The sequence below is a fragment of the Taeniopygia guttata genome, chromosome 36 (genome assembly GCF_048771995.1).
Source record: "Taeniopygia guttata chromosome 36, bTaeGut7.mat, whole genome shotgun sequence".
NCBI lineage: Eukaryota > Metazoa > Chordata > Aves > Passeriformes > Estrildidae > Taeniopygia > Taeniopygia guttata.
The window spans coordinates 2,987,176-3,011,668 of record NC_133061.1 but is presented as its reverse complement, the minus strand read 5'-3'; the positions used below and the strand labels follow the sequence as shown (position 1 = coordinate 3,011,668).

The 24,493-nt window shown below is 50.5% G+C and overlaps 3 protein-coding genes across 3 annotated transcripts in view; 1 reads left to right on the top strand and 2 right to left on the bottom strand.

Annotated features, from left to right (window-relative positions):
• The window catches only part of LOC105759916 (uncharacterized), a 649,836-nt gene that overhangs the window by 118,268 nt on the left and 507,075 nt on the right, over nt 1-24,493 (bottom strand). The window contains 1 exon segment of the mRNA XM_072921323.1: nt 688-697. Coding sequence (XP_072777424.1) covers nt 688-697 — 10 coding nt within the window.
• LOC140681480 (uncharacterized) overlaps nt 1-24,493 on the top strand; it is a 1,248,316-nt gene that overhangs the window by 860,828 nt on the left and 362,995 nt on the right.
• LOC116807574 (olfactory receptor 14J1-like) lies at nt 16,056-17,050 on the bottom strand. The gene has a single exon (XM_032745933.3). It carries the CDS (start codon nt 17,048-17,050, stop codon nt 16,118-16,120), a length of 933 nt encoding a protein of 310 aa, XP_032601824.3. The 3' UTR covers nt 16,056-16,117.

The following is a 24,493-nucleotide window of genomic DNA, read 5'->3' as shown; positions in this document are numbered from 1 at the left end:
TGGTTTGCGGAAAAAAACAAGAGGAGAGCACCTTGGACTGGAGGTTCCTCCTTGCCCAAGTTCATCTCAGGAAGTCATTGGGAATCTTATGTCTGTAAGAACCTCCAAAACACCAAGATGTAGCCCAAAAATCCTACAAACTTCAAGATAGAGATCAAAAAGTCCCCAAACATCACAAGTCAGCAAAAACCTCCTCCAAAACATAAAGATTCAGCTGCCACATAAAACCAAAGATCCAACATTTAGCCCAAGAAAGCTCAGAAACACCAAGATTCACCCTGGGAAAATCGTGGATCCCCCCTCCACAGTCACCTGCTGCATGTGGGGGGAGCAACGCTCCTGGGGCTGGAGGGAGGCTGCAGATACAGGGAGGGGTGGAACCTTCTGCTGCTTCCTCTTTCTGCTCCTCCTCCTCCTCCTGTGTCTCTACTCTTCCTAACACTTCTCTTCCTCTTGCTATTCCTCCTTCTCCTGCACAATCCCGCCTTCTCCTGCCACCTGCATCGTTTGACCATTCTGTTCCTCAAGCCTGCTTCTCCTTCCCTTCTCCTCCTGCCCCCAGGCCCAGCACCCACTGCCGGCTCCCTCTTCCCCCCAGACCCACAGCATCCCAGCCGAGGGGCAGGGATGGAGCTGGGGCAGGTCGGGCTGGGGCAGCGCTGGGCTCTCGGCCGCTCCCGCCCGCACTCGGTCCCCACTGCAGCCGCTCCCGCCAGGACAGCGCGGGGGGGCCCGGCCTTGGCGCTGCCCCACTCCCACCTCCCCAAATTCCCCTCGCGGGGGCGATGGGGCCAAGGGGGGGAGTCCAGTTGGGGAAGGCTCAGAGGGCCAGGGAGCTGTAAACAAGGGAGTGACAGGAGAAGGAATCGGTTTCAGAAAATGTTATTAATTGATGACACAGACTGCTGCTCAGCCAAGGTCCTGCTCTATTCATGAACTTCCAGAAGAACAACAAAGACTTAACAGAGCCATGAATATCATTTGCTATAAAAAAGTGGGGAGCATATTAAGTTGGGTATGTAGAAGGTGGATTGGGAAGTCTGTAGCTCTCAAGTGCTTCAGCCAATGGGGAAAGCAGAGGGAGATGTGGCCAGGAGAATTAGGATGAAAAGGAGGCTGTGTCCTCCAACAATTGGAGAGATCCCATGGGGAAGGCTCCATGGTCTCTCCCATTTTTAGAAATGAAATTAATTTCACAGGACTCCTCTGTCTGCTTTGTGGACAGAATCCTCTGGTGATGTCAATTTTCCCGCACACCCTGGGGCAGGGAGTGCAGCTGAAGGTGCCTCACCCACTTTGGGTGATCGGCTCCCTTGGCTGGCGGCGGCACCGGGGATTGATTGGGGACCCGGGAGTGACCAGGAGACAGACGAGTGACACATCAGGGGGGTCTGTGAAGAGTCAGCAGGGAGAGAGCACTGAAAATCTCATCAGTGAGTGCCCTGGGATCTCCAGGGAGTGAACATGGCAGAGCACCCATGGAGGGGAGAAAAGGGAAAGCCAGGGAGGGCTCCTGGCCAAAGGGAGGATGATCCCAAAATGTCTCTGAAGGGTCCCATGGGAGAATGCTGAGGTAGTTTGCACATTCCCCCAGAGGTAATTAAGGACATGGACACCCAGGGGGGCAATAAGGGAAGTGGAGAAGGGATTTGGACAACAGGGGATGGATGGTGTTGGTGTGCTGGGAAGGGATCGGGTGAAGGGGAGTGTGCAGCAATATGGTTCAGGCAAGAAGGAGCAGGAGGAATGTGTGTGGTAAGAAAAAGGATGATGGAAAAGAGGAGGAACAGAAAAATATTCACAATTGGGATGTTTTTCAGCATGGTCTTATCCTGACAATTTGCCAAGAACAAGTGGAAGACAAAGCCTCTATGAAATGGCTGAATTTTGTAGATAAAAAATTCCCAGTTTCCAGGAGAGGAAAAGCAGGAGGTCAGGATGTCAGGGGTTTCTCTGTGGTGGGCAGCGGCAGCAGCGGGCGCAGAGGTGCGGGACCGGGAGCAGGGCTGGGGGCCTGTGGGGAGCTGCGGGGCCGGGCCGGGGCTGTGGGGCAGCCGGGGCTCAGCGCCGGGCGCTGCCTGACCCCACCAGCCCCAGGCAGGGCCGGCAGTGGCCCCCGGCCCCCAGGAGGCTGCGGGACGCCCCGGCCGCTGCCCGGCCCCGGGGAGCTGCCGGCCCTGCCCGCCGGGGGGGCCGCCTTTGGACACTGCGGCAGGACAGGCACCGGCTCTGCCATCCGGGCTGTGCAGGGGACCCTGAGCACAAGGAGCAAAACAAAGCAACATCTGGAAACGCAGATTTTCATGGTTGGACATAAAAGTGAATTTTCTCAGGCAGCCGGTCTCAAAGCAATCAGTGGTCAGGTTTGGATATTGGCACCGGGAGTGGCCACTGAAGGCATGGGCACGCCTCTGAGAACACAGGGTTCAAAGCAAGAACTCCCAGCAGAACTGTCTCTTTGCAGAGTGCAGACTCTCCCCCGCCCACCACGGGCTGGGTGGGGGAATGGAAGCCCTGCGGCCTGGGAGGGATAGGCCAGGGGGAGGAAACCTGAGATGTCTTTGTTCCCCACGCCCCCACACCACCAGAGGGAAACAGACAGAGAACCTGAAGGCACCTGGAAATTCACTGGCAGAGGAGAAGGAGAAGGGGGGGGGGGGGGAAGGTGCCCAGCCCTGGGAGTTGGGGTCTGGGCTGAGATTTCAGCAGTCAGGGCAGTCCAAGACTTTTAACCCTTTCCTGGGAAATTAAAGCTTTGTGAAATATTACTCCTCCTCCACTTGAAAGAGAAAAGAGACAGTCTGGTGTCGGAATCTGTGGGTATTGGTGATTCTGAGATTGTAGAAAGTCTCTGTCTTTTTGCCTTGTTGCCAAAGAAGAAGCCATAGTTCGTCTGTGCTGGTTTTAAGGTTGTTTATTTTTGCTTATCTATAACAAGTTCTGCTGCCCTGCCGCAGGTCTGTCCTGCAGGGCAGCGTGCGGGGCTCTGCCCTCAGTGGGATGGTACAAACATTATATACCAGAAATTACGTGTACTATATTTACAATAATGTGCCAATATCTATCATCTACGTTGAATAGTGTGTCCCTAGCCTAAACCAATAGAAAAATGCCAACATCACCAAGAACATGGAGGTAAGGAAGAAGAAGGAGGAAGAACAGGTTCAGGCCCACTTTCTTCCATCTTAGAACTCCTGACCCCCCTGTACAAAGTAAAACCCCCCTGTACAGGTGTTAAAACCCCCCTGTACAATACTAAAAAATTTTACCCTCTAATTTGTGACTACTTTTACTATATCATCTAACTCTCTGTGACTGCTTGTTCCACCTTTAAAGTTGGTAATTCATTCCATGGTTCAAACTCAAAATCACAGCTGTTTTCTGCTGCTTGCCAGGGTCTAAAATGCTTCTGACCAAGGCCTGGAACCTCTGAAAATGTCTGAGGGACATTTTGAGTTCCGACACTCTGGGACCTGAGATGTTAGGGAAAGAAGGTTGTGGGGGAGATGATGGAGTTGCTTTTGGCTGGACTTTTCTTGTAAGCCATTGACTGAACCAGTTTCTCCTGCAACAGAGACTGCATCTTTAGGGGGATGCAATGGTGAGCCAAGAGACCTGCTTCAGCAAATTCCAGCACAGGAATGGAGTGAACAGAGGAAAGCTGAGGAGGGTGTGGTGATGCCCTCTGTCTTCAGGAAGAAGATCTCCGTTTGCACCCTCAGCCCCAGGGGAGGAGGGAAATGGGGGGGGACTGTGTTCCCAAAATGAAAACAGAACTGTTGTTTCTTTTGTTCCTTGGCAAAGCATCCTTAAAGGAGCCCTATGAGCAGTCTGTCCATGCACGGCGGTGAGGGCACTGTGACATGGCAAGGAGAGTGTCACACGGGCACATTTTCTCTGGGCAGTGCCATGTGTGACATGGAAACACGAGAGGTGGCAATTGTGTTTCCTGGGGGTCTGTGGTGCAAGAGAGACTCCTCTCTCCCCTGATAGACTGGAGTATTGATTATCTGAAAGGTGATGACCTGATTGAGGGTCCAAGTTGTGTCCCACTGTGATTTGTTGGAGTTTGGGTGCAGGGAGGAGGAATGTTTTGGAAGATTTTAATTCTGTATTAAGTGTGTATCTTTTATTATAGTAGTAGCTTAATAAAGTTCTTTCTCCTTTATTTCTAAGCTTAGGCCTGCTCTGCTCTGTTCCTTATTGCATCTCACAGCACTTATTTGGGAAGCTGGATTTCCATGGGGACACAGGCATTGTGCCAGCATCAAAACATGACATGATGGTACATGAAGGATCAGGATTTTCTGTGAAGGATTTGGTTTGGGTCCCTGCAGAAAGGAAAGATTTTGCAGAAAGCTCAGCAGCTCTCAGAGGATGAGCACCCACAGGCAGTGACCGGGGCTGCAGGAGTGGCACAAGAAGGCCCTGCAGCACTTGGGCACAAAGGCACAGCAGCTGAAGGCACGGAGGGATGAGCAAAGGGCCAAGCTGAAGGCAAAGGCCATGGCAGAGTTCCCACAGCCCCTGAGGGACCAACCCCAGGGCCCAAGGGGGCCCCAGCACCCAGGGGACAGCGTCGGCCACAAGCACCTGGCAGAGGCATTGCCCTCCTGGCCAGGGCAGAGCCCACCCAAACAGCCCCTGGGAAGGAGTCAGGGCTCCAGCTGCAGCCCACAAGGACACTGCAAGCACAGACAGCAGCACCCTCAGGAGGAGCGAGGCCACCCCTGCATGGACATGGATTGTCAGGGCTCTCTGAGCGCCCATCCCACCGGGGACCCACCACACTGCAGCCCTGGAGAACATCCAGGCTGGGTCTGCATCCAGAGGAGGCCTCTCCTGATGGACACAGGGGCCTCTCCATCCACTCTGAATCTTACACCTAAGGGGGGAACATTGTAAAGGAATGTTTTCATTATTAAGGGAATAAATGGGAAAGCTGAGCTGGTGTCATTTGTTCAATTAGGAGCTGTGGGGGATAGTTTGAAATAAACTAAGTTTTTTCTCTTCCTACTGTGATTGTTATTAACTAGGAAGGAATTTGATGGTGGCATTGTAATACTGTAAAAGGTGATACAGAGGCTATTGCTGCTGTACCTTTGTGTCAAATGTCTGGCAAGGCCTATGCTGAAGGGAACCCAGAGGTGTGGGCAGCCCCAGGGAAAGAGGGAAAATTTGATGTGGAGCCTCTCCAAATTACTTGGAAGCAACCAGGACAAGTGGGGGCTAAAAGCAACACCCTGTTCCAGGGGAGGGAAGGAAGGGCTCACAGCCTGGTATGGAGTCCCTGCTAAAGGCAGGGCTTTTGGAGCCAGGGATGTCTCCCTACAGCACTCCTATCCTGCCAGTCAGGGAATCAGATGGCTCCAATGAGGAGCACAAGAACAAGTGGTAGACAAAGCCTCTGAGAAATGGCTGAAATTTCTAGATTAAAAAAACCTTTTGAGTATTGCAAAAAAAAGTGCAAATGGTGGAGAAAAACGTTAAATATTCGGGACATACTTTGACTGAAGTTTCGTGGTTGAATGACCCAGAGAAGGTGTGAGCAATCTCAGAAGTAACCTTATCCAGGACCAAAAAGGAGCAGAGACAATTCTGAGAATTAATAGGGAATTACACAGCCTGGACTGAGGATTCTCTGTTCCAGCCAGAACATTGTAGGACTTTGTAACCCCAGACAGCCTCCATGCTGTGGTATGGACAGGAGAAAGTGAATAAAACTTGAGAAAATGAAAAACCAAAAATATTGATGCCTCAGCTGTGGCTCTTCCAGACTCAGAAAAGAAATTGGAATTGTAGGTGAATATTCAACAGGGCCATGCCAAATGAAATTCTTGGGCCAAAATATTTCACCCAGTGGCCAGAGTGGCCTCATTGCCTGCAGAATTGTGCAGCCACAGCTTCAACGGGAACCGAGGCCCAAAACCTGATGACAACAGGATCTCCAACTGTTCCAGTCTGCCATCAAGTTCAAGCTCTGATAACCAAAAGAGCCTCGCAATGGATGAGCAGTGCTCGGTTATTACAGTGTGAAACTTGTTCAGTGGCACAGGAGGATTCAGAACTGAGGAGAGGGGAAGGGTTTAACCCAGCCTCCTGTTTGAACAGCCCCCAGAGGGGCTGGGAAGAAACCCAGCACTGCATTCAAGTGACACAGCTCCAGACCCAGCCTGGCGGAGATTCAGGAGACATTGCCTGGCCTGAGGCAGAAAATGTCTTTGTGGATGGCTCTTCAAGGGCAGCAGAAGGGAAAAGAGTTCCAAGACACGCTGTTATTGAGGAAAGGGAATCAGACAAAGCCCAGGTTACCCCCATGGTCAGCTCAACCGGCACAGCTGTGTGTGCTTGTAAGAGCCTGGCACTGAAATGCCCTGAGCAGGAAGGCTTCAATATCTTCTGGTGACACCATCTCACCTAACAGGGGGGCAAAAGCAATTCTGATTGCTCAGCAGCCACTGAAAGAAATAATTCATATAAAAGGGATTGTGGAAGTCATAGACTCAGACAGCAGAGCTCATTTTACAGGAAAGATCCTCCAGGGGGTTATGGCAGCTTTAGGAATACAATGGGACCTCCAGAACCCCTGGCACCCCCAGAGCTCAGGCTGGGTACAAAGAATGAAAGGGGATGGAAAGAAACACCTTTGGAAGCTGGGGATAGAAACCAAGATGCCATGGGTACGGCTTTTGCCATTGGCTTGGGCAAGAAGAAGAGCCAGACCCAGGGCAGATATTCAATCATTTCCCCTTGGAATTGATCTTGGGAATTCCTTACCCTGGGAATTCTCTACCTAGTGCAGGGTGGAGATAAGGGATGCACATTTAAAGCAGTCTGTGGCCAGAATCCTGTCTCTGGTGCAATCTCTCCCCCAGGAAGCTGGGCTGGCACAGAGCCTGCCTTGGCACTTTGCTGTTGCCAACATCCCAGCAGGACATCGGCTCCTGCCTAAGGAGTGCAGAGCAGCACCACTGGTGGCCAAGTGGCGTGGCCCGTGCCAAGTGGCCCCGAGGCCAGAAACAGCCGCCAGCACAGCTGAGCACGAGGGGACCCCTCAGCCTCGGCTCCAGGTCTCTGCAGCCCCGGAGATTTGCACTTCCCGCCTGCAGCAGGAGGATGGGAGGCCCCCACTGAGCTGCACTGAAGGCAGCGCAGCAGCAGCCAGGGCTCCACAGCGGGGCAAGGCCCTGGGCCTGCCCACACATCCTCTGCTGAAATCCTCGGCCTGGCCACCCTCCTTTGGCAGCTCCAGCCACCGGGGACAGCCCTTGCTGCCACTGCTGCAGCTTCAGCGCTCTCTGGGCCTGCCCTGCCACAGCTGCTGGGCAAGAGCACGGGACAATTCCACTCTGGCTCTCACTTACACTCACACACTGCCCTGCCTGCCATGGCATTGATGGAAAATACACCAGCTCATAGACTTTAACATTGTTAACCTTTGATTTCTCTACTCAGGCTTGCTTTGCCTTGGCCCTGGGGAAAGAAATGTTAAAGGTTTTGTTAAGGGATGTTGCACCACTCAATGGAGATGAGTTTAACACCTCAACACACTGGGAATGGCCCAAAAGATACCCACAAAGATAACGCCCAGCAGCAAAACATCAACCCCAGCAGCAAACAGCAACCAACACCTACCCCAGACACTGCCAGGGCTGCAGACACCTGGTCTGCAAAAGGCTGAGAAGGAAATCCAGCACTTCCCACCTCATTAACAGCAGAAGCAAAGAAATCCGGGTCCAATAGGAAACCAAATACTAAAAACTGCACAACTCGAAACTTTGGAACATTAAACCAGTGGATTTAGACTGGTTCTGACTGTATCAAGTTTAGGAAAAATCTAGTAAAAGCCACGGAGGTTTTACTCCGATAGTATTTTATTTATTATATACCCCGATATATTTTACTGATACTTTACGTGTCATGGAACGATTTTCTCTGCACACCCGGGCTTTGTGGGGATGGAATGATTTCTGTTGCACATCCTGGCCAGAACCAAGGAATGCCTTGACTCTAACAATAAACATATTGTTGGAGTTTTTCTTTTTCCTGCAGTTTCAGTGCTAAGTTTAGAGCATTAGAGTATTTTTAAATTACTCCTACTTCTATATTGCTGATTAGGTTTGGGTCAGGGATGAGAGAATGAGTTTTTACTTAGAGGAGAAGGAGAAAAAATTTAATTGACTTCGAAATTTTTTGTGTATGTTTCTGCGTGGCTCTTAGAGATAGAAAAAATTTGGTCTGGGTTCTTCGACGTTCACCCTTAGGCAACATTTTGTGAAGCTAGAAGAGATTTAAAGGTGACCCTTTAACTCATAAATAGAAGATTTGAAGGGAAAAAATAAATAGAAGATTTGAAAGAAAAAAAAAGAAAAAGCAGCAGGTTGGGGAGGGGGGGGCACATGTGAGGCTGCTGAAGCTGCTCTGGAAGAGAAGCTGCATTCCAGGCACCCAGGAGGAGCTTTAGAAATGCAAATTAACACTGCTGGGGCAGAGTGGGGACAATGTACCTGGCTCTTCTTGCCTGGGGCAGGAATTGGCTGATTCCCTCTGCCCCTCACCCCAAGCTCTGCCTGCTTGCACAGATGGAATCTGCACGGCTGAAGGCAGAGCCCATGGTGAGGATCTGACTCTGAAACAGAAATGGCTGAGGCTGCAAAGGGAAACAGCAAATGGAGAATGTTGTGAAAACTTCACTAAAATAAGGGGGGGATCATCCCTCTGCCCACAACAACATCTCCTGCCACTGTCTGTGCTGTACAGGGTGTATCAGAGCACTGGGGCTTTTGCTAGAACAAGTTCAGGGAAATCAGTTGGAATTCAAGTATTTGATGCTGTATTTAGAAAAATGCAGTCATTCATGCAGCCCCAGCTTGAGGGAGCACCCAAAAATAGGGAAAAGATGAAGGGCCACCAGAACAAACCCTACAACACCACAGACCAGCCCCTGGGATCCCAAACCAATTCATATCAGGAGACAGAGAACTCATTTATAATTTCAATGGCATCATTAGATTAAAAGCTGTCCTCAAAAGAAGAACCAACCAGACAGCTCCAGCTCCTGACCTTCCTGCTGACCAATCCACTGAAAGAGGAACACAACATTTCACATGGGGATGGGATCAGATTATCTGTTAGCAGAAAAAGGAGGAGTTTGTGGAGAACTAAATGATTCAAACTGCTGTTGGCAAAGAGATGACAAAGGTAAAGTGGTGAAAAAGATAAAAAAAGAAATAGGTGAACAGCTTATGTATTGGTCCAAACATGGAAAGGATGGGAATGGGACACGCTTTCGTGGCTCCCCGGCACACCAGGGGTTAAACGAATGCTGCTTCTCCTCTTCTGTGCCGCAGCAACTCTCATCTTTTTACCATGCTCCACACCTTGGCAGTGCAGCTCATCCAGCAGCTGAGCCTGGGGATGCAGGTGGCAGCCAGGCCTCCTGATCCACAAACGGCTACAAAAGGACAGGGAATGAGGGCACCGAGAATAATCCCAAAACCAAAGAGGACCCGGGAAGAACAAAACAGAGTCAAGGAGTGAATCTGACTGGAGATAGGGCCGGGCACTTGTAGATAAGGAAGTAACGGGAGAAACCATCAGTTCCAATAAATGTCACAAATTGACCCACACAGCTGCTCAAAGTCCCGCTTTGAGGAGAAGACCAAAGGCTTAACAGAGCCATGAATATCGGCTGGTATACAAAAGGAGGGTGCATATTAACGAGGACAGGCAGCAGGCACATCGGGAAGTCTGAACCTTCCAAGGACCTCAGCCCGTGGGCAAAGGCAGAGGGAGATGCGGCCGGGAAAATGAGGATAAAAAGGAGGCTGCGGACTACAACCATGGCAGAGAGCGCACGGCAAATGCCCCACGGCCTCTCCCACTGCTCGGCAATAAAGTCACTTTTACAGGACTCCTCGCTCTCCTCCGGCCACAGAAACCTCCGGCGACGGGAATTTCCCCGCACGCTCCCGGCCGCGGGGCAGCCCCCTCTGTCCTACCCACAGCAGCCGGGCCGAGCCAGCGCTGCTCCGGCAGCGGCTCCTGCCCAGGCCCCGGCGGGAAGGAGACCGCGGGCAGCCGCTCCCGCCGCGCCCTCAGCCCGGGGCCAGCACGGGCCGGACACGGCACCACCGACCCGCCGCAGCCCCCTGCCGCCCCCTCCGCCCGCAGCCAGCCCCGAGCCCCCGCAGAACCCAGCGCGGCTCCCACCTGCGCCGGGGCCGCCTCCGAGCTCCGCCGACGCCGCCTCACCGCGCTCCGGCCGCTGCCGCCGCTCCCGGGCCCGCACAGACGCTCCCGGCGCCAATGGCGCCGCTGCCCGCCCACGGCCGCCCTCAGCCCGCCGCCGGGGCCGTGCTGCGCCCCGCTCCCACCAATCAGCGCGCCGCAACCGCGACTGACGGCACCAGCGGCCAATGGCAGCGAGCTGGGGGCGGGCTCTGCGCACGGCCCAGACTCGCCCCGCGCTCTCAGGGCCCCCCGCGCTGCGTGAGGGCAAAGCCGGAGATGAGCAACAGCCCCGGGACGGGCCCGGGCCCGAGGCGGGATTGAGCTGCCCACACAAACAAACTTCTCCGCACCTCCCGCCACGGCTTTCCCGGCCCTGCGCCTTCCGTGCCTCCGGCTCTGCGGGAAGCCCGGGAGCCTCCCTTCTCCTGCCCCTCATTAGTGCATCGGTGCTTCGCTTTGATTTCCCTCAAAAAGGGAAACCTGCCCAAAGCCCTGTGGGTGAGCGGGGGAGGGGAGAGATTTCTGGCAGAAAACTCCAAAGACTCAGAGCAGGATGAGGAGAAGTCAGTGCAGAGCCTTAAATGCAGCTTTCCCCACGCCTCCCTGCTCCCAGCTGCACCTCCTCCCCCGGCAGGGCAGGAGACAGGGAATGGGGCCGTGCTCAGCTCATCCCCCGCGGCTTCTCCCTCTGCTCAGGGACAGGAGTCGTTCCCTGCTGCACCCTGCGCTCTCTCCCAGCCGAAACTTCTCCAGGAACTTCTCCGAGCCGAGTCCATCCCCTGGGGCACAGCCCCCTCCAAGTGCTGCAGCGTGGGTCACTGTGCCACGGGCTCGGTCCTGCCAGGCCAGGCTGCTCCAGCGGGGCCCCTCTGCCCACGGGGTCACAGCCTCCTCTCAGGCATCGCCGAGCTCCAGCCTGGCTCCTCCAGGGGCTGCGGGGGGATCTCTGCATCTCCTTGGACCTGCAGGGGGATCTCTGCATCCCCATGGACCTGCGGGGGGATCTCTGCATCCCCATGAAGCTGCAGGGGCATCTCTGCATCCCCACGGAGCTGCAGGGGGATCTCTGCATCCCCATGGAGCTGCAGAAGGAATCTCTGCAGCCCCATTGCAATATAAATTGTGGAATAATTCGTGATTATGTAAAATATATATTAAGTCAGTTGTGCTAGTGGAAAAAGATTCTTAAAGTTTTAAAAGACCTGAAGACCCAGCCGGGAAAGACTGGAAACCACAGATGGCAGAGAAAGAAAGACCTAATTTACAATTGAAAAAACGTCGCTCCCTGCAGAGATGGGCTCTTTCCGGGGATACTCCACCAGACGCCCAAGGTGAAAAATGCACATATGTTTGAATAGTAGTGCTGTATTAACATTTTAATAGTACTGTAAATGTAGTTGTGTAGTTAAATTGAAGCTTTAGTAGTTAAAATAGAAACTATGTATCTGGGTTTTCTTTTAAGGAATGACATACTCGCTTTGACATAACCATCACAGAACACCCAAATCTTCCAAAGAAGAGGAATTTATGGTTTTCTTGTCAGAAGAATCTAATTTCTTCAGGCCTTGCTCAGACTCGAAGACGCCATGGGGATTAAAGGAAATAGTTGGCATATAACAGACAGAGTTTCTTGTTTTAAATAGAATGTATGCATAACCATGAAGGATATATGAATATGCAATAGTGTAGTTTTAAGGGTGGTTCCTTTGTTCACAAGGTCTGCTTGTTGTGGCTTAAGTGCCCCAGAGCATCTGGACATCCTTAATTCTTTGCTTTTTATTGTCTTATTATTGTCCTAACTCTAAATGTTTATTACTCTAATTGTATTACTATTTTAATAACCATGTTATTATTAAAAATTTAACAGCCAAGTGATTGGCATGTTTCACAATTTTGGTAGCAAAAGATAGTTTCTAACACCTCTCTGCCGGGGCCTTGGAGAGTCAGGGTGAGGAAGACGGGTCCTGCCCTATTTAGGCAGCCTCGCTCTGTTCCCCTGGTGTGTGACCAGACACAGGTTATGATCTATGGGCAAAAGGAGACAATAAAACAAAGAATAGGGAAAGGATTCCCTAAAACCGCAGTAATTAGCCCCAAGACTAAAGTGTACAAGAAGAACCAAGACCCAAGGACAAAGGATAGGTGAGAATTTGTTGGGATGGGGCGGATAAGGGGGGAATGAATGTGTGTGACAGAAGCTGCTGGGTATCCCAGACTTGCCAAGTGATTGCTGTAGTCTCTCATGCTGCTTTTCGTCTTCTTCATGTGAAAAACGGCCAGTAAAGAGACCAAGCGAGTGATAAAAAAGAGAGAATCCCTCCCAGAAAAACTGGGACTGGGTCTTAGGTAGAAGAGGAACCCCGTGGAGTGCCGGATTGAGGGATAAGAGTGCCCAAGAGCATCCAGGATTCAAACCTGCTGGGCTGAGGGATTTGCATCCCAAGAGCACCCAGGGTTGCCGGCTTGAGGATATGCCCAAGGGGATCTGGGGCTGGAAAACACAGCTGGACTGAGGGATATCCAAGAACACCGGGACTGGCCAGTAACACCTAAAATTCTGCTGGGATGAGAGACATCCAGGATTAAACCTGCTGGGTTGAGGGATTAACATTCCAAGAGCACTCAGGGTGTAGATATGTAATGTAGACTGTTTGAAAGTAAAAAGTATCTTGTTGTTGTATGTGAGAGTGAGTGAAAAATAAAAGTGAGTAAATGTAGATGAATGGGACTATATGTAATGTAGATTGTTTATTTTGAGCTTTATTTCCTTGGAGGGAGGTGTATTATATTAAATGGTATTGTGAGAAAAAGGATTTTTTTACGTGTAGTTGAAAGAAGGTGGTATTCAGGTTATTAGAGAAAGTGGGAAACAGAGGCATGGAGATAAGATTTTGAAAAATGGGACAGAAAACGCGTAAAAAATAAAACAGGTAAAGAAGAGGGAGGGGAGCAAGATGGAAAAAGAGAAAAACAAAATGAGTGAGAAATCAATCACAGGGATTTTGGAGGATTCCATAAGCACTGCTGAACAATTAGACCAATTTTTAGGTTCAAACATTTATACTTGGGAAGAAATACCGTTGATAATACAGATACTATTTTCTCTGGAAGAAAGGGAAATGATCAGAATTGCAGGCATAAAAGCCTGGAGTAAAGAAAATCCACAGGGCCCCCCCGGGGAGGGCAAAATGCCACCTGCACCTCCTGAGTGGGGTCAAAATTATGAGGAGGGGAGAAAACATATAAATGAGCATTGTAATTTGATTGTTGGGGAAATAGGGGGACCAGCATCTCGAGGGCAAAGTGCTGAGGGACTTTTGGGGCACAGCAGGGGAGGGGGGAGGCTCTGGCTGAGTGGTTGGACAGACTTGGGAGAAATAGGAGGCAGTGTTCCAGAGTGGATCCTGAGACTGATGTGAGAAAAGCTTTGTTAAGGATTAACTTTGTGCTTGGCCAGATAATGGAAAAAATTGAAGATCGGCATGACAGATTATTAGATGATTAATTAAAGGAGGCTCAGAAAGTCTGTGGCCAAAGCCAAACTAAAAGCAAGGATTGTGGCAGTCACCATGCGAGAAAAAAATTGCAAGAAAACAATAAAAACCCCACAGGCACTACTCCTAGATATAATGGTGGTAGAGACAGGGGAACATGAAAGAATAAAATCCCAATGCAATCAAAGTTTCAGGAACATTCCAGGAACATCTGCTTTTACTGTCAGGGCAAAGCACATTATAAAACAGACTGTCCTAAGAGGGTAACAGATCTGAGAATTTGTAAAGAGATGGGCACTGAGGAAGAATAGGGATGTCAGAGGCTCTATTCTTCAGGGGACAAGTTCCGTCTGGAGCCTGTGATAACTTTAAAAGTGGGTCCCCAAGAGGAAAAATTGGAGTTTGTGGTAGACACAGGGGCAGAAAGAACCTGTCTGTTAAGTATTCCAAAAGGTTATAGTGTAAACAAATATACTGTAAATGTAACAAGAACAAAAGGAGAAAGTTTCACAGTTCCTGTCATTAAAAATGTGGTAATAGAAGGAGCATAGTGAACATTAAAGATTCCTTTTGGGCTTGCCCTTTGGCCCAGGAGAGCTGAGAGATCTTGGCCTTTGAATGGGAGGATCCACAAACTGGGAGAAAACAGCAATTAAAATGGACAAAACGACCACAGGGGTTTACTGAATCTCCAAACTTATTTGGACAAGCTTTAGAAACAATACTACAAACTTTTTGCACTCCTCCTAGAATACAAATTATCCAATATGTGGATGATCTTTTACTTTCTGGGGAAGCTGAAGCTGAAGTGAGAGAGGCTACTATAAAGCTTTTGAATTTTCTTGGGGAAAAAGGATTAAGGGTATCAAAAGGAAAGCTGCAATTTGTAGAAGCAAAAGTAAAATATCTTAGACACTTGATTAGTAAGGGTAGTCAGAAGCTCCACCCAGACTGAATCACAGGAATTCTCTCCCTTCCCCCTCCCTCTTCAAAGGGGGAAATCAGAAAAATACTCGGATTGTTGGGATATTGTAGATTGTAGATTGAAGGATGCACACAGGCAGTAAAATTTTTGTGTGAATAAACTGACAGAGGAGATGATATAAAATGGAGCAAAGAAGATGGTGAAAAACTAAGAAAACTGAAGTTAAAACTAGCCCCAATGTCAACTTTAAGCTTACCTTCACTAGCAAAACCCTTTCATCTGTAGGTAAATGAAGAAAAGGGGGTAGCTCATAGAGTTTTGTTTCAGGAGTGGGGAGGAGTAAAGAGACCCGTGGCTTATTTATCAAAGATGTGGGATCCAGTAAATCAAGGCTGGCCAGTGTGTGTTCAAGCTATAGCAGCTACTGCAATCCTGGTAGAGAAAAGTCATAAACTGACTTTTGGAGGTAAATCAATTGTGTGCACACCTCATGCAGTATGAAATTTCTTCCAATTTGCATTGTGATTTTTATCTTGAAATACATAACTCACTGTACTCTAGGACTGAGAAACTAGTTTACAGCTGTGACATAGCAAAACCTGCCATTAATTTATTTTGAGTTGATGCAGGCTGTTCACTCAAGTGGTTCTCAGTGTGTAAAGTTAAACTAAAGGTAACACCAGCTGCTTGGTAGGTCAATGAGAAACATTTTTTCTTCCAGCCAGTCCTTTTTCATGTACCCAAATGTGTTTTGCTTTCTTAGTTTTTTTGTTTTGTTTGTTTGTTATTTTTTCTGGAACTGCTGGCTACTTGCAGTGCACCTGGAACAGCAGTTAGAGTTGTTCATGCATGAGACTTCTGAAAAAAAGGGCTCAGTTTTTCCCCAGACTTGGAGGTGGCTACATATAGAAAAAGGAACCTACAAAGCTAGGTGAAGAAAAGGTTTCAGTATCTTCTAATGTAAGCTGTTAATTTTTTTGCTTTCGGCATCACTGTGGGTGTGTGACACATACACATTAAAAAGATGGTGGGGGGATCTCTGCTTGCTGTAGGTTTATTTCTTGAATGAGTTAGAGAGCTGTGAGGAAGTTTTGGGCTCCCTGTGTGGATTACCCAGGCCTGCAGGGAGGGCTTGGCCATGATTCCCTCTGTGCTGCAGGCAGCCCTGCAGCGTGGCAGCAGTGGCTTGCCTCTGGTGAGTTTGCAGGCAGGGTGCTCCAGCACTGCAGTGCTCAGGGGCAGTTTCCTATTATGACATTAAGGCTTGAACTCAGGAGCGCCTCTTCCCACCCAGTTATTGACACAGTCTACCGGTGACAGTAAAGTTGGAAAGTAACCAAATGAGAAATGACAAAACAATGGCATTTGTTTGTGGACAATATTTAAAAATGAAAACAAAGGGAAAACAACCACAACCAAAGAAAAATAAAGATGAATAATTTTACAAGCGATTTGCAGAAAAAGGCTAGGAATTACTGTTCTGAAACCATGCAGTCATCAGTCTCCACACTGCAGCCTTGAGCTCCTGGTTCCTCAGACTGTAGATGAGGGGGTTCAGGGCTGGAGGCACCACCGAGTACAGAACTGACAGGGCCAGATCCAGGGATGGGGAGGACATGGAGGGAGGCTTGAGATTGGCAAATGCTGCAGTGTTGACAAACAGGGAGACCACAACCAGGTGAGGGAGGCAGGTGGAAAAGGCTTTGTGCCGTCCCTGCTCAGAGGGGATCCTCAGCACAGCCCTGAAGATCTGCACATAGGAGAAAACAATGAACACAAAACAGCCGAGTCCTAAACAAACACTAACAGCAATGAGCCCAAGTTCCCTGTGATAAGAGCAGGAGAGCTTGAGGATCTGTGGGATTTCACAGAAGAACTGGCCCAGGGCATTGCCATGGCACAGGGGCAGGGAAAATGTATTGGCTGTGTGCAGCAGAGCATTGAGAAAGGCACTGGCCCAGGCAGCTGCTGCCATGTGGGCACAAGCTCTGCTGCCCAGGAGGGTCCCGTAGTGCAGGGGTTTGCAGATGGACACGTAGCGGTCGTAGCACATGACAGTCAGGAGGGAAAACTCTGCTGAGATGAAAAACATGAAGAAAAAGATCTGTGCAGCACATCCTGTGTAGGAGATGTTCCTGGTGTCCCAGAGGGAATTGTGCATGGCTTTGGGGACAGTGGTGCAGATGGAGCCCAGGTCGCTGAGGGCCAGGTTGAGCAGGAAGAAGAACATGGGCGTGTGCAGGTGGTGGCCGCAGGCTACGGCGCTGATGATGAGGCCGTTGCCCAGGAGGGCAGCCAGGGAGATGCCCAGGAAGAGGCAGAAGTGCAGGAGCTGCAGCTGCCGCGTGTCTGCCAGTGCCAGCAGGAGGAAGTGGCTGATGGAGCTGCTGTTGGACATTTGCTGTGGCTGCACATGGGCACCTGTTCATGGAGAAAGGACAGTGAAGAGTTAGAGGAGATACCTGTAACCAAAATCAAAGTCATTTCCCGTACACCCTGCCCTGGAACACACAGACATGGTTTAAGTGTTTTTGAGATCTAGGGTTTTCGTTTTTAAGCTTCCCCATGTCTCTGATGGTGGTCTTGGATATCAGAAACCCTCAGCATTTCTTCTGAACTAAGGGAGAACAGAGCAAGTTCTGTGAGGCAAAGTGATGAGAGGAGATTCAGGGGAGATGGTCTGACATTCTGACCTGTTTAGAATTTCTCTGGGTTTTAACCTTTCTCAGGTAGAGGGTGATCACCTTCCCACACTTCCCCTAAAATTTCACCAGGTACTGCTGAGAGCAGATGGATCCTGCACAGCCCAGCTCCACATTTGGAGCCAAGGACTCACCTTGCTCATTTCACCAACCCAGCAGCATTTTCAGTGTCAGAACACCACTGCCTTTCCCCATCAATCTTATAACTCAGATGTGCTCTAGGACAGGTTTGCACCCTGCATTGAAGCTCCCAGCTTAGACTGAAATCTCAGGGAGACTTCCAAGTGTCCTTCTGATGGCACTGGATGAAGGGAGATGCAGCTCCTTCCCTGGCTGCACTGCCAGCATTGCCCAGAGCCGGGCACTGGGGACAGCTGTGTCACCCTGAGCCAGCTGTGCCCCCTGCCAGAGCCCCCAGTGCCGGGCAGCTGCTCCCAGCCCTGTGCTCTGCAGAGGGAACTGGGCCCGGGGCTGCAGAGCTGCCCCACGGCTCTGCTGCAGCTCTGCCTGCACAGGAGGGGCTGCACGCCTTGGAGCCCCGGCCCTGAGGGCAGAGGCTTGGCTGGGGGACAGGAGGGAGGGGGCTTGTGCAGAGGGAGGGGCTGCACTGGAAGGGATCCTCTGGACATCTCTAAACTCTCCCTGCCACAGCATTTCTGGGTTTTGTTTTCTCTCCTTCCCTGATCTTCTCTCTGCTTCCTGGAGATTTTCCTCCTGCAGGTGTTTCTCTGTGTCTGATCTCTCCCTGCCAGCTCTCCCAGACCCCAAATCTCTGCACTCTCCTTGGCCTGACAGAACCCTGCCTGTTTGCAGGGCACTGGCTGGGGCAGGTTCTGTTTGCAGCTTGGAGAAAGGAGAGCTCAGACTGAGCCTGATGGCTCCAGCAGAGGTGCTGCTGCTGCTGTCCATGGGCAGAGTGGCTGAAAGCACATGAGGGATCTCTTGTGAATCTATTGATCACTAAAATAACAGTTCGAATATCTCATGCACTTGTCAAAATTCATAATGCACCATTAATATTTACCCCCCCTTCCCTGTCACTCTCCAATAATCAGAAAATGAATAAAAACTCTTAGGAAATTTCCTCCTTTTTATCAAAATTTTTGTCTTGGAAAAATTCTATGACTGATCAGAACCCCTCAGCATCTCAGAGCTTTATGAGCATTTCACCTGCCCTGCACCAGAAATACTCAGAGTTGTACTCACAGGGTCTGTGGGCATTGGGATGTTCCAGCTTTAGGAGATCTCTCCAGGAGCTGCAGCTGCATTGTCCTGCAGCCAGAGGTTCCTGTGCCAAGGGCTGGCAGTGATTCTGCCCCAGGCACTTCTCAGCCCCTTCCCAGCCCTGACTGATTGAAGCTCTCTGTGCCTCTGTGCTGTGCCCGGGCTGGCTGCAGGCAGTACCCCAGCCCTGCTGGGCTGGGAGAAGAGCTGCTCAGCAAGAGAAATGTGCTTTTGAAGCTCTGCTTGGTTACCAGGATCACCCTCTGTGCCAGGAGCCCGGCCCAGCTCCGCAGCACAGACACAGCACAAGGACTTTAATGACCCTCTGGGGCTTTGTGCTCAGGCCCTGAACATCAGGCCCTGAGAGGCAGCTGCAGAAACCTCTCCAGAACTCCAAGTCACAATCCAACTCCAAAGTTTCTTGGACTTTTAATGGGTCCCACTGAGGGACACAACTGAGAAAGTGTCCCCAGGCCCCAGGCAGAGCAGAGAGCTGGAGGCACTGATGACAGGTGGGGACAAAGAGAAGCCAAGTCTTGGTGCCCTGGGGCACAGCAGGCTCTGTGCCACCAAGGGCTGGGAGGAGACACCTTGTCCTGAGGCCCTGGGGCCTCCTGGCACAGCCCCAGCCAGGCTGGGCACTGTCACCCCCTGGTCCTGCCCTCAGCATCCCCCCCTAGCCCACATCCCAGTGGCCTCAAGGATCTGCTGGAAGGAGTCCCTGGGGAGCCTTGGTCAGAAATGGCCCTGGGGGCTCCTTCATGCTCCCAGGGACTGCAGGTTCTTCAAAGACTTTGGCTTTGGCTTTTGCCTTGAAGTCTCTGACAGGTTTCTGCAATTATGGCCTCCAATTATTTGCTGTAATTAGTCCCTGGAGAGGCTTTGTCAGGAACAACACTCAGTGGGGCTCATTAATGCTTTGAGATATTCAAAGTTTTTAAGGTACTTTGGATTCTCCTTTCCACACTGAGTGTATCTGAGAGGTTTTTGTGCCATCCTGGCCTCCAGTTCTCTCCTCCAAGGAGTCTATGAGGACCCTGTGTTGGGGATGGACCTCAGTGGGTCCCATTAATGCCTTGAGACACTTTGGGTATTTTTCGTTTGACTTTGGCTCCTGGACAGGTTTGTGCAATCTCCTCTCAGGCCCTGAGGTTCCAGGGCTCAGCTCCAAATGCACCATGGGGCTCATTAGGATCAACAAGTCCTGACAAACCATGGCTCTGCCTAGTTTTCCCTCTGCTCTCATGCAGTTCATCAGGAAGTTTCTGTAGTGGTTTTGATTCATCAATTTGAGATTTCTCAGCCAATGCATTAATTAGTGTGGTGGGTTCAGTGTTGCTTGATTACCAGTGCACTCACTAGAATACGCTTACTTATTTAATGCTCTGAGATACGATTAGGAGAAAGGCAAAGTAGGCTCAGAACTTTAAAAGAGAAGTTTTTTTAAGAAAAGTTTATTAACGGTAACTAAAAGGAAGAGTAATAAGAATCAGAACAAAACTTTCAGAACACTTCCCCTCTCCATACAAACTGACAATGTAAAGAGACCAAACGTAAAACTTTCTGTCAGCTAACAGGGAGAAAAGTTCCTCTTGTTAATGTTTGGAGACTTATCCACAATAAAGAAGTTATATCATGGTTTTTCACCTCCACAAATAGCAGTTGCCCATAAAAATCTGGAATTGCCAAGTCCCTCCCATTTTTTCACAGCCTTTCCCACAGCTGTGTTTATGGGCCATGTCAACTTATTGGGTATTGGTTTCAAGATGAGCTGTTTAAGAGCAAAGGTTCACTTCACGTATTTCTGAAATCGTCTTCATCTCTGGGAACAGAGGTCTTCTTCTCTCCCTGAGGGCTCAGGGCCTCATCAGTCTTTCTTTTCAAACTTCACATGGGATCACAGCTATTGCAATATTTGCTTGCTTTAGCATGGAGGCCTTTACTGAACAAGTCATCTCCCCATTCTTTTCAAAGCGTTATAGGGAAAAAGAGAATCTGATGTATCCATGACATCCTTCTCCATAGCTTAGCAGAGGATGTCAGCCCCAACATCAAGGCATCTCCTCATCCCTCCCATCTGGGACTCAACTTCCACTTCATTGACCTCGGTGTCCTCATGTTGCCCCTCTGTGTGCCTGCCCTGTGTCCTTTTCTCTCACTGGAGGGAGGATGGCAGCACTGGCAGAGTCAATATCTGCCCGGGGCTGCAGATGGTTCCGTGAGCCCGGCCGGGCTCGGTCCTTGCGGCCGGAGCTGTTTTCCCATGGAGGTTTCTGCAGCGGCTGCGCTGGGGCTGTGTCAGGCTGGGCCGCGCTGGGGCAGGGCCAGGATCTCAGCAGCCAGGCCAGAAGGCTGAGATGAGGCTGGGCCAGCCCTGGCACCTCTTTGGGGCCAGAAGGGAGAGAGACCCAGCCAGGCTTTCTCATCTTCAACTTGTGTCTGCACAGAGGCGTCTGCAGTTTGCTTAGTGGTTTAACAGATTGTCAGCTCTCAAAGCTCATTACTGATTGGGTTTTTTTGTCAGACACGCAGGAAACTGCTAGCAGCTTCTCTCAGGACATCACTTCTGTGATGCAAAACCACCACAGCAGCACAGAGCACAGAGCTCCTTTTTTCATATGTAGTGGTCATGTGCCTGAGGCCTCAAAATCCCACCTTGGGAGATCTCTGGGCTCTCTCCAAGGTATTTTCAAATGAAAACATTCAGCTCATAGTCTAAGAAAATCACCAGAGGACAGGACCAGCCTGACCTATCTGTCCTGGCTACTTTTGTCTGGGAGCAATCCTTGGATATACAGAATTTGGGAGGCCAAACTAATTTTCACCATGGACCCTGGACCAGAAGGCATGTTCTTTTCCAGAGGAAGGAAGGAAGAGAGCCCCAGTGCTCCAGGAGCTGATGAGAGGCAGCCCTTGGGAGGCCAAGCCAGCCAGACCTGTTCCATGTTCCCTCGGTTCCATGGGGCCCCACAGTGTCCCAATGGTCCCTCACTTCCAGGAGGCCCTGAGGTGTCACAATGCCCCCTTGGTGACACCAGGCCCTGAAGGGTCGGAATGGTCTCCATGGTTCCATCAGGCCCCACAGAGTCATAATGGTCTCTGGGTCCCTGAAGCCCCGCGGTGTCACCATGGCCCCTTGGTTCCATGGGCTCCAGTGGTGCCACAATGATCCCCTTGGTTCCATGAGGTGCCCACAGTGTCACAGGGATCTCCATGGGAAGGAAAGAACCGAGCCCCAGTGTGGCAGGGGCAGCCACCAGAGGCCACGGCCAGCCAGAGTTGATGGTACTGGCAGATTTTGTCTGGGAGTAACCGTTGGATAGAGGGAATTTTAGAGGTGGAATCCCAATTTCAGACATGGACACCCGGAGTTGAATGATGGCTTTTTTTCCAAAGGAAGGAAAGCACAGAACACCGGTGTTTGAGGGGCAGATGAAAGGCTGCCGTCAGAGGTCTAAGCCAGCCAGACCTCTTTGTCCTGGTAGCTTTTGTCTGAAAGCAACCCTTGGATATAGGGAATTTGGGAGGTGGAACCCCAATTTTGGCCATTTCTGTGTAGATAAGAAGGAGAGTTCTTTTCCATAGGAAGGAAAGCACAGAGACCATGTGTTTCAAAGGCAGAAGAAGAAAGAGGTGGCTCCTGGAAGGCTCAGCCAACCAGACCTGTTCTTCCTGGCATGTTTTGTAATGGAGGAATTTTTGAATACATGGAATTTGGGAGGAGGAATCTCAATTTTGACCACGGTCACCTTGAGAAGGACAACTATTTACATTGGAAGGAAATCACCAAGCCCCAGTGTTTCAAAAGCAGATGAGATGCATCTCTCAAGAGGCCAAGGGCACCCAGACCTGTCTGTCCTGGCAGCTTTCACTTGGGAGCATTCCTTGGATGTATGGAGTTTTGGAGGAGGAATCCCAATTTTGGCCATGGAACCCTGGAGGAGAAGGACAGTTCTCTCCCATAGGAAGGAAAGCCCAGAGCCCCAGTGCTTCAGGAACAGATGAGAAGCAGCCCTTGACATGCCAAGGTCAGCTGGACCTGTCAGGTGGTCCCCAGGAGCTCCAGCCAGCCAGACCTGTTCCATGTTCCCTTGGTTCCGTAGGACCCCACAGTGTCACAATGGTCTCCTTGGTTCCATGAGGCCCTGGAGTGTCACAATGTTCCCCTTGCTTCTGCAGTGTCACAATGGCCCCGTGCTTCCATGAGGCCTTGCAATGTCACAATGGCTTCATGGTTCCACAAAGCCCTGATGTGTCACAATGGCCCCTGGGCTCCGTGTGCCCTCGCTGTGTCACAGCGGCTCCTCTGTGACACTGCGGCTGCACAAGGTCACCGTGGACCCTTGGTTCCTTGGGGTCTCTGAGTTTCACATTGTTCTCCTTGATTCCATGGGACCCCACAGTGTCACAATGGCCCCTTGGTTCCATGAGGTTCCGTAGTGTCACCGTGGTGTCCTTGGACCTGCATTGTCACAACTGACCTGTGGTAATCACATATCCTCTGAGCAGAGAGAGAGATCTCCCAGGATTTTCCTGGGAAGCTGTGAGAAGCTGTGAGAAAGCTCAGAGAAAAGAATGAGAAACAATTCTTATCTTCACTTGCTGCACCTGTTGTTGTGCACATGTGGAATGTGTTATGGAGATTTGTTTACAAAAGAGTGATTTCTAAATTGGCCAATGGTGATGGTGTTTGGATTTCAATTAACCAGTCTGGTCTGTCTGTATTGGACTGTCTGCAAGAGCGATGAGTGTTTCTTAGCAGTATAGTATAGGATAATGTAATAAAGTGATTGATCAACCTTCTGGAATCATGGAGTCACTGCTAATTATTACAGGCTGGGGACGCCCTGCTACGATAGTTATCTAAGTCAATCTTCCCTTACCTCTGAATGCTGAACAGAATAGGCTTAACAGGCATAGCAGGAACACCAACCACTCTAGACCCAAAGAGCTGGCTGAGGAGTTGGGAGAAAACTTCCCCTGGTGTCATTTCCCCATGGTAGGTACCATTATTAAAGTAATTCCAAACACATACAGTTAGTGTGTGGTAGCCTCGAATCTGTGTGCCCACCGACCAGAGGAAATTAAAAATCCATAAATTCCTCACCATATTAACCCATCAAACAAATTGATTATCAGCCAGATTTGCCATAGTTATAGGATGGGAAAAATGTAGCCACAACCATGTGCCACCCAAACCAGGGTAAGCTAGACCACATGGTGACACCTAACAAGGTTTCTATATCCAGTGCAACAACAAAAAAATTACGTTACTCAAGAATTGTTATTCTTATTTCACCCTGTTTTTCTCAATGCCGTCAGGCTGCACATCAGGTGCCAAAACTGGTCTTGGTTTACAAGACAGGTGTCTGCTAGGGAAGGCAGCAAAAAGCCTCCTGTGGAATGGAGAATGTAAACCCCCTCCCTCCAAATTATTAGAATCATGAAATCAAGGGGCTCTCAGGCAGGCAAAGATATGGGAATAGGAATGTCAGCTCTTTCCTAGTGTGTATAACAAAGCAAACAAGCAGCAGCAGCTGCGGCACGAACAGCAAACAGAGCAGAGCCCAGTCCCGGCCTTTGGGCCGTGGCGCTTTCCCTGCGGTGCAGTTCCGGACACAGCCAGCAGGGGCGCTGTGGCTCCCGGGGCAGGGCAGGTGCGCTGACCCCCACGCGGCTGCAGGGGGCGCTCCGGCCGGGCTCGGCAGCGCGGGGCCATGGCGGCTTTGTCCGAAGGGGGAAGGGCTGGAGAGAGGCTTTGCTTCACAAACCCCGGGGCAGCCGGCTCCGGTGCCCCAGCAGGACTCTCAGAAAGCAGTCAGCTCGGTGCCCCAGCAGCACTGGCAAAAAGCAGTCAGCTGGGCTGGCAGGATGTCTCGGCAGGCAGGGGGTGAGGGGCTCCAAGCAGGGCAGAG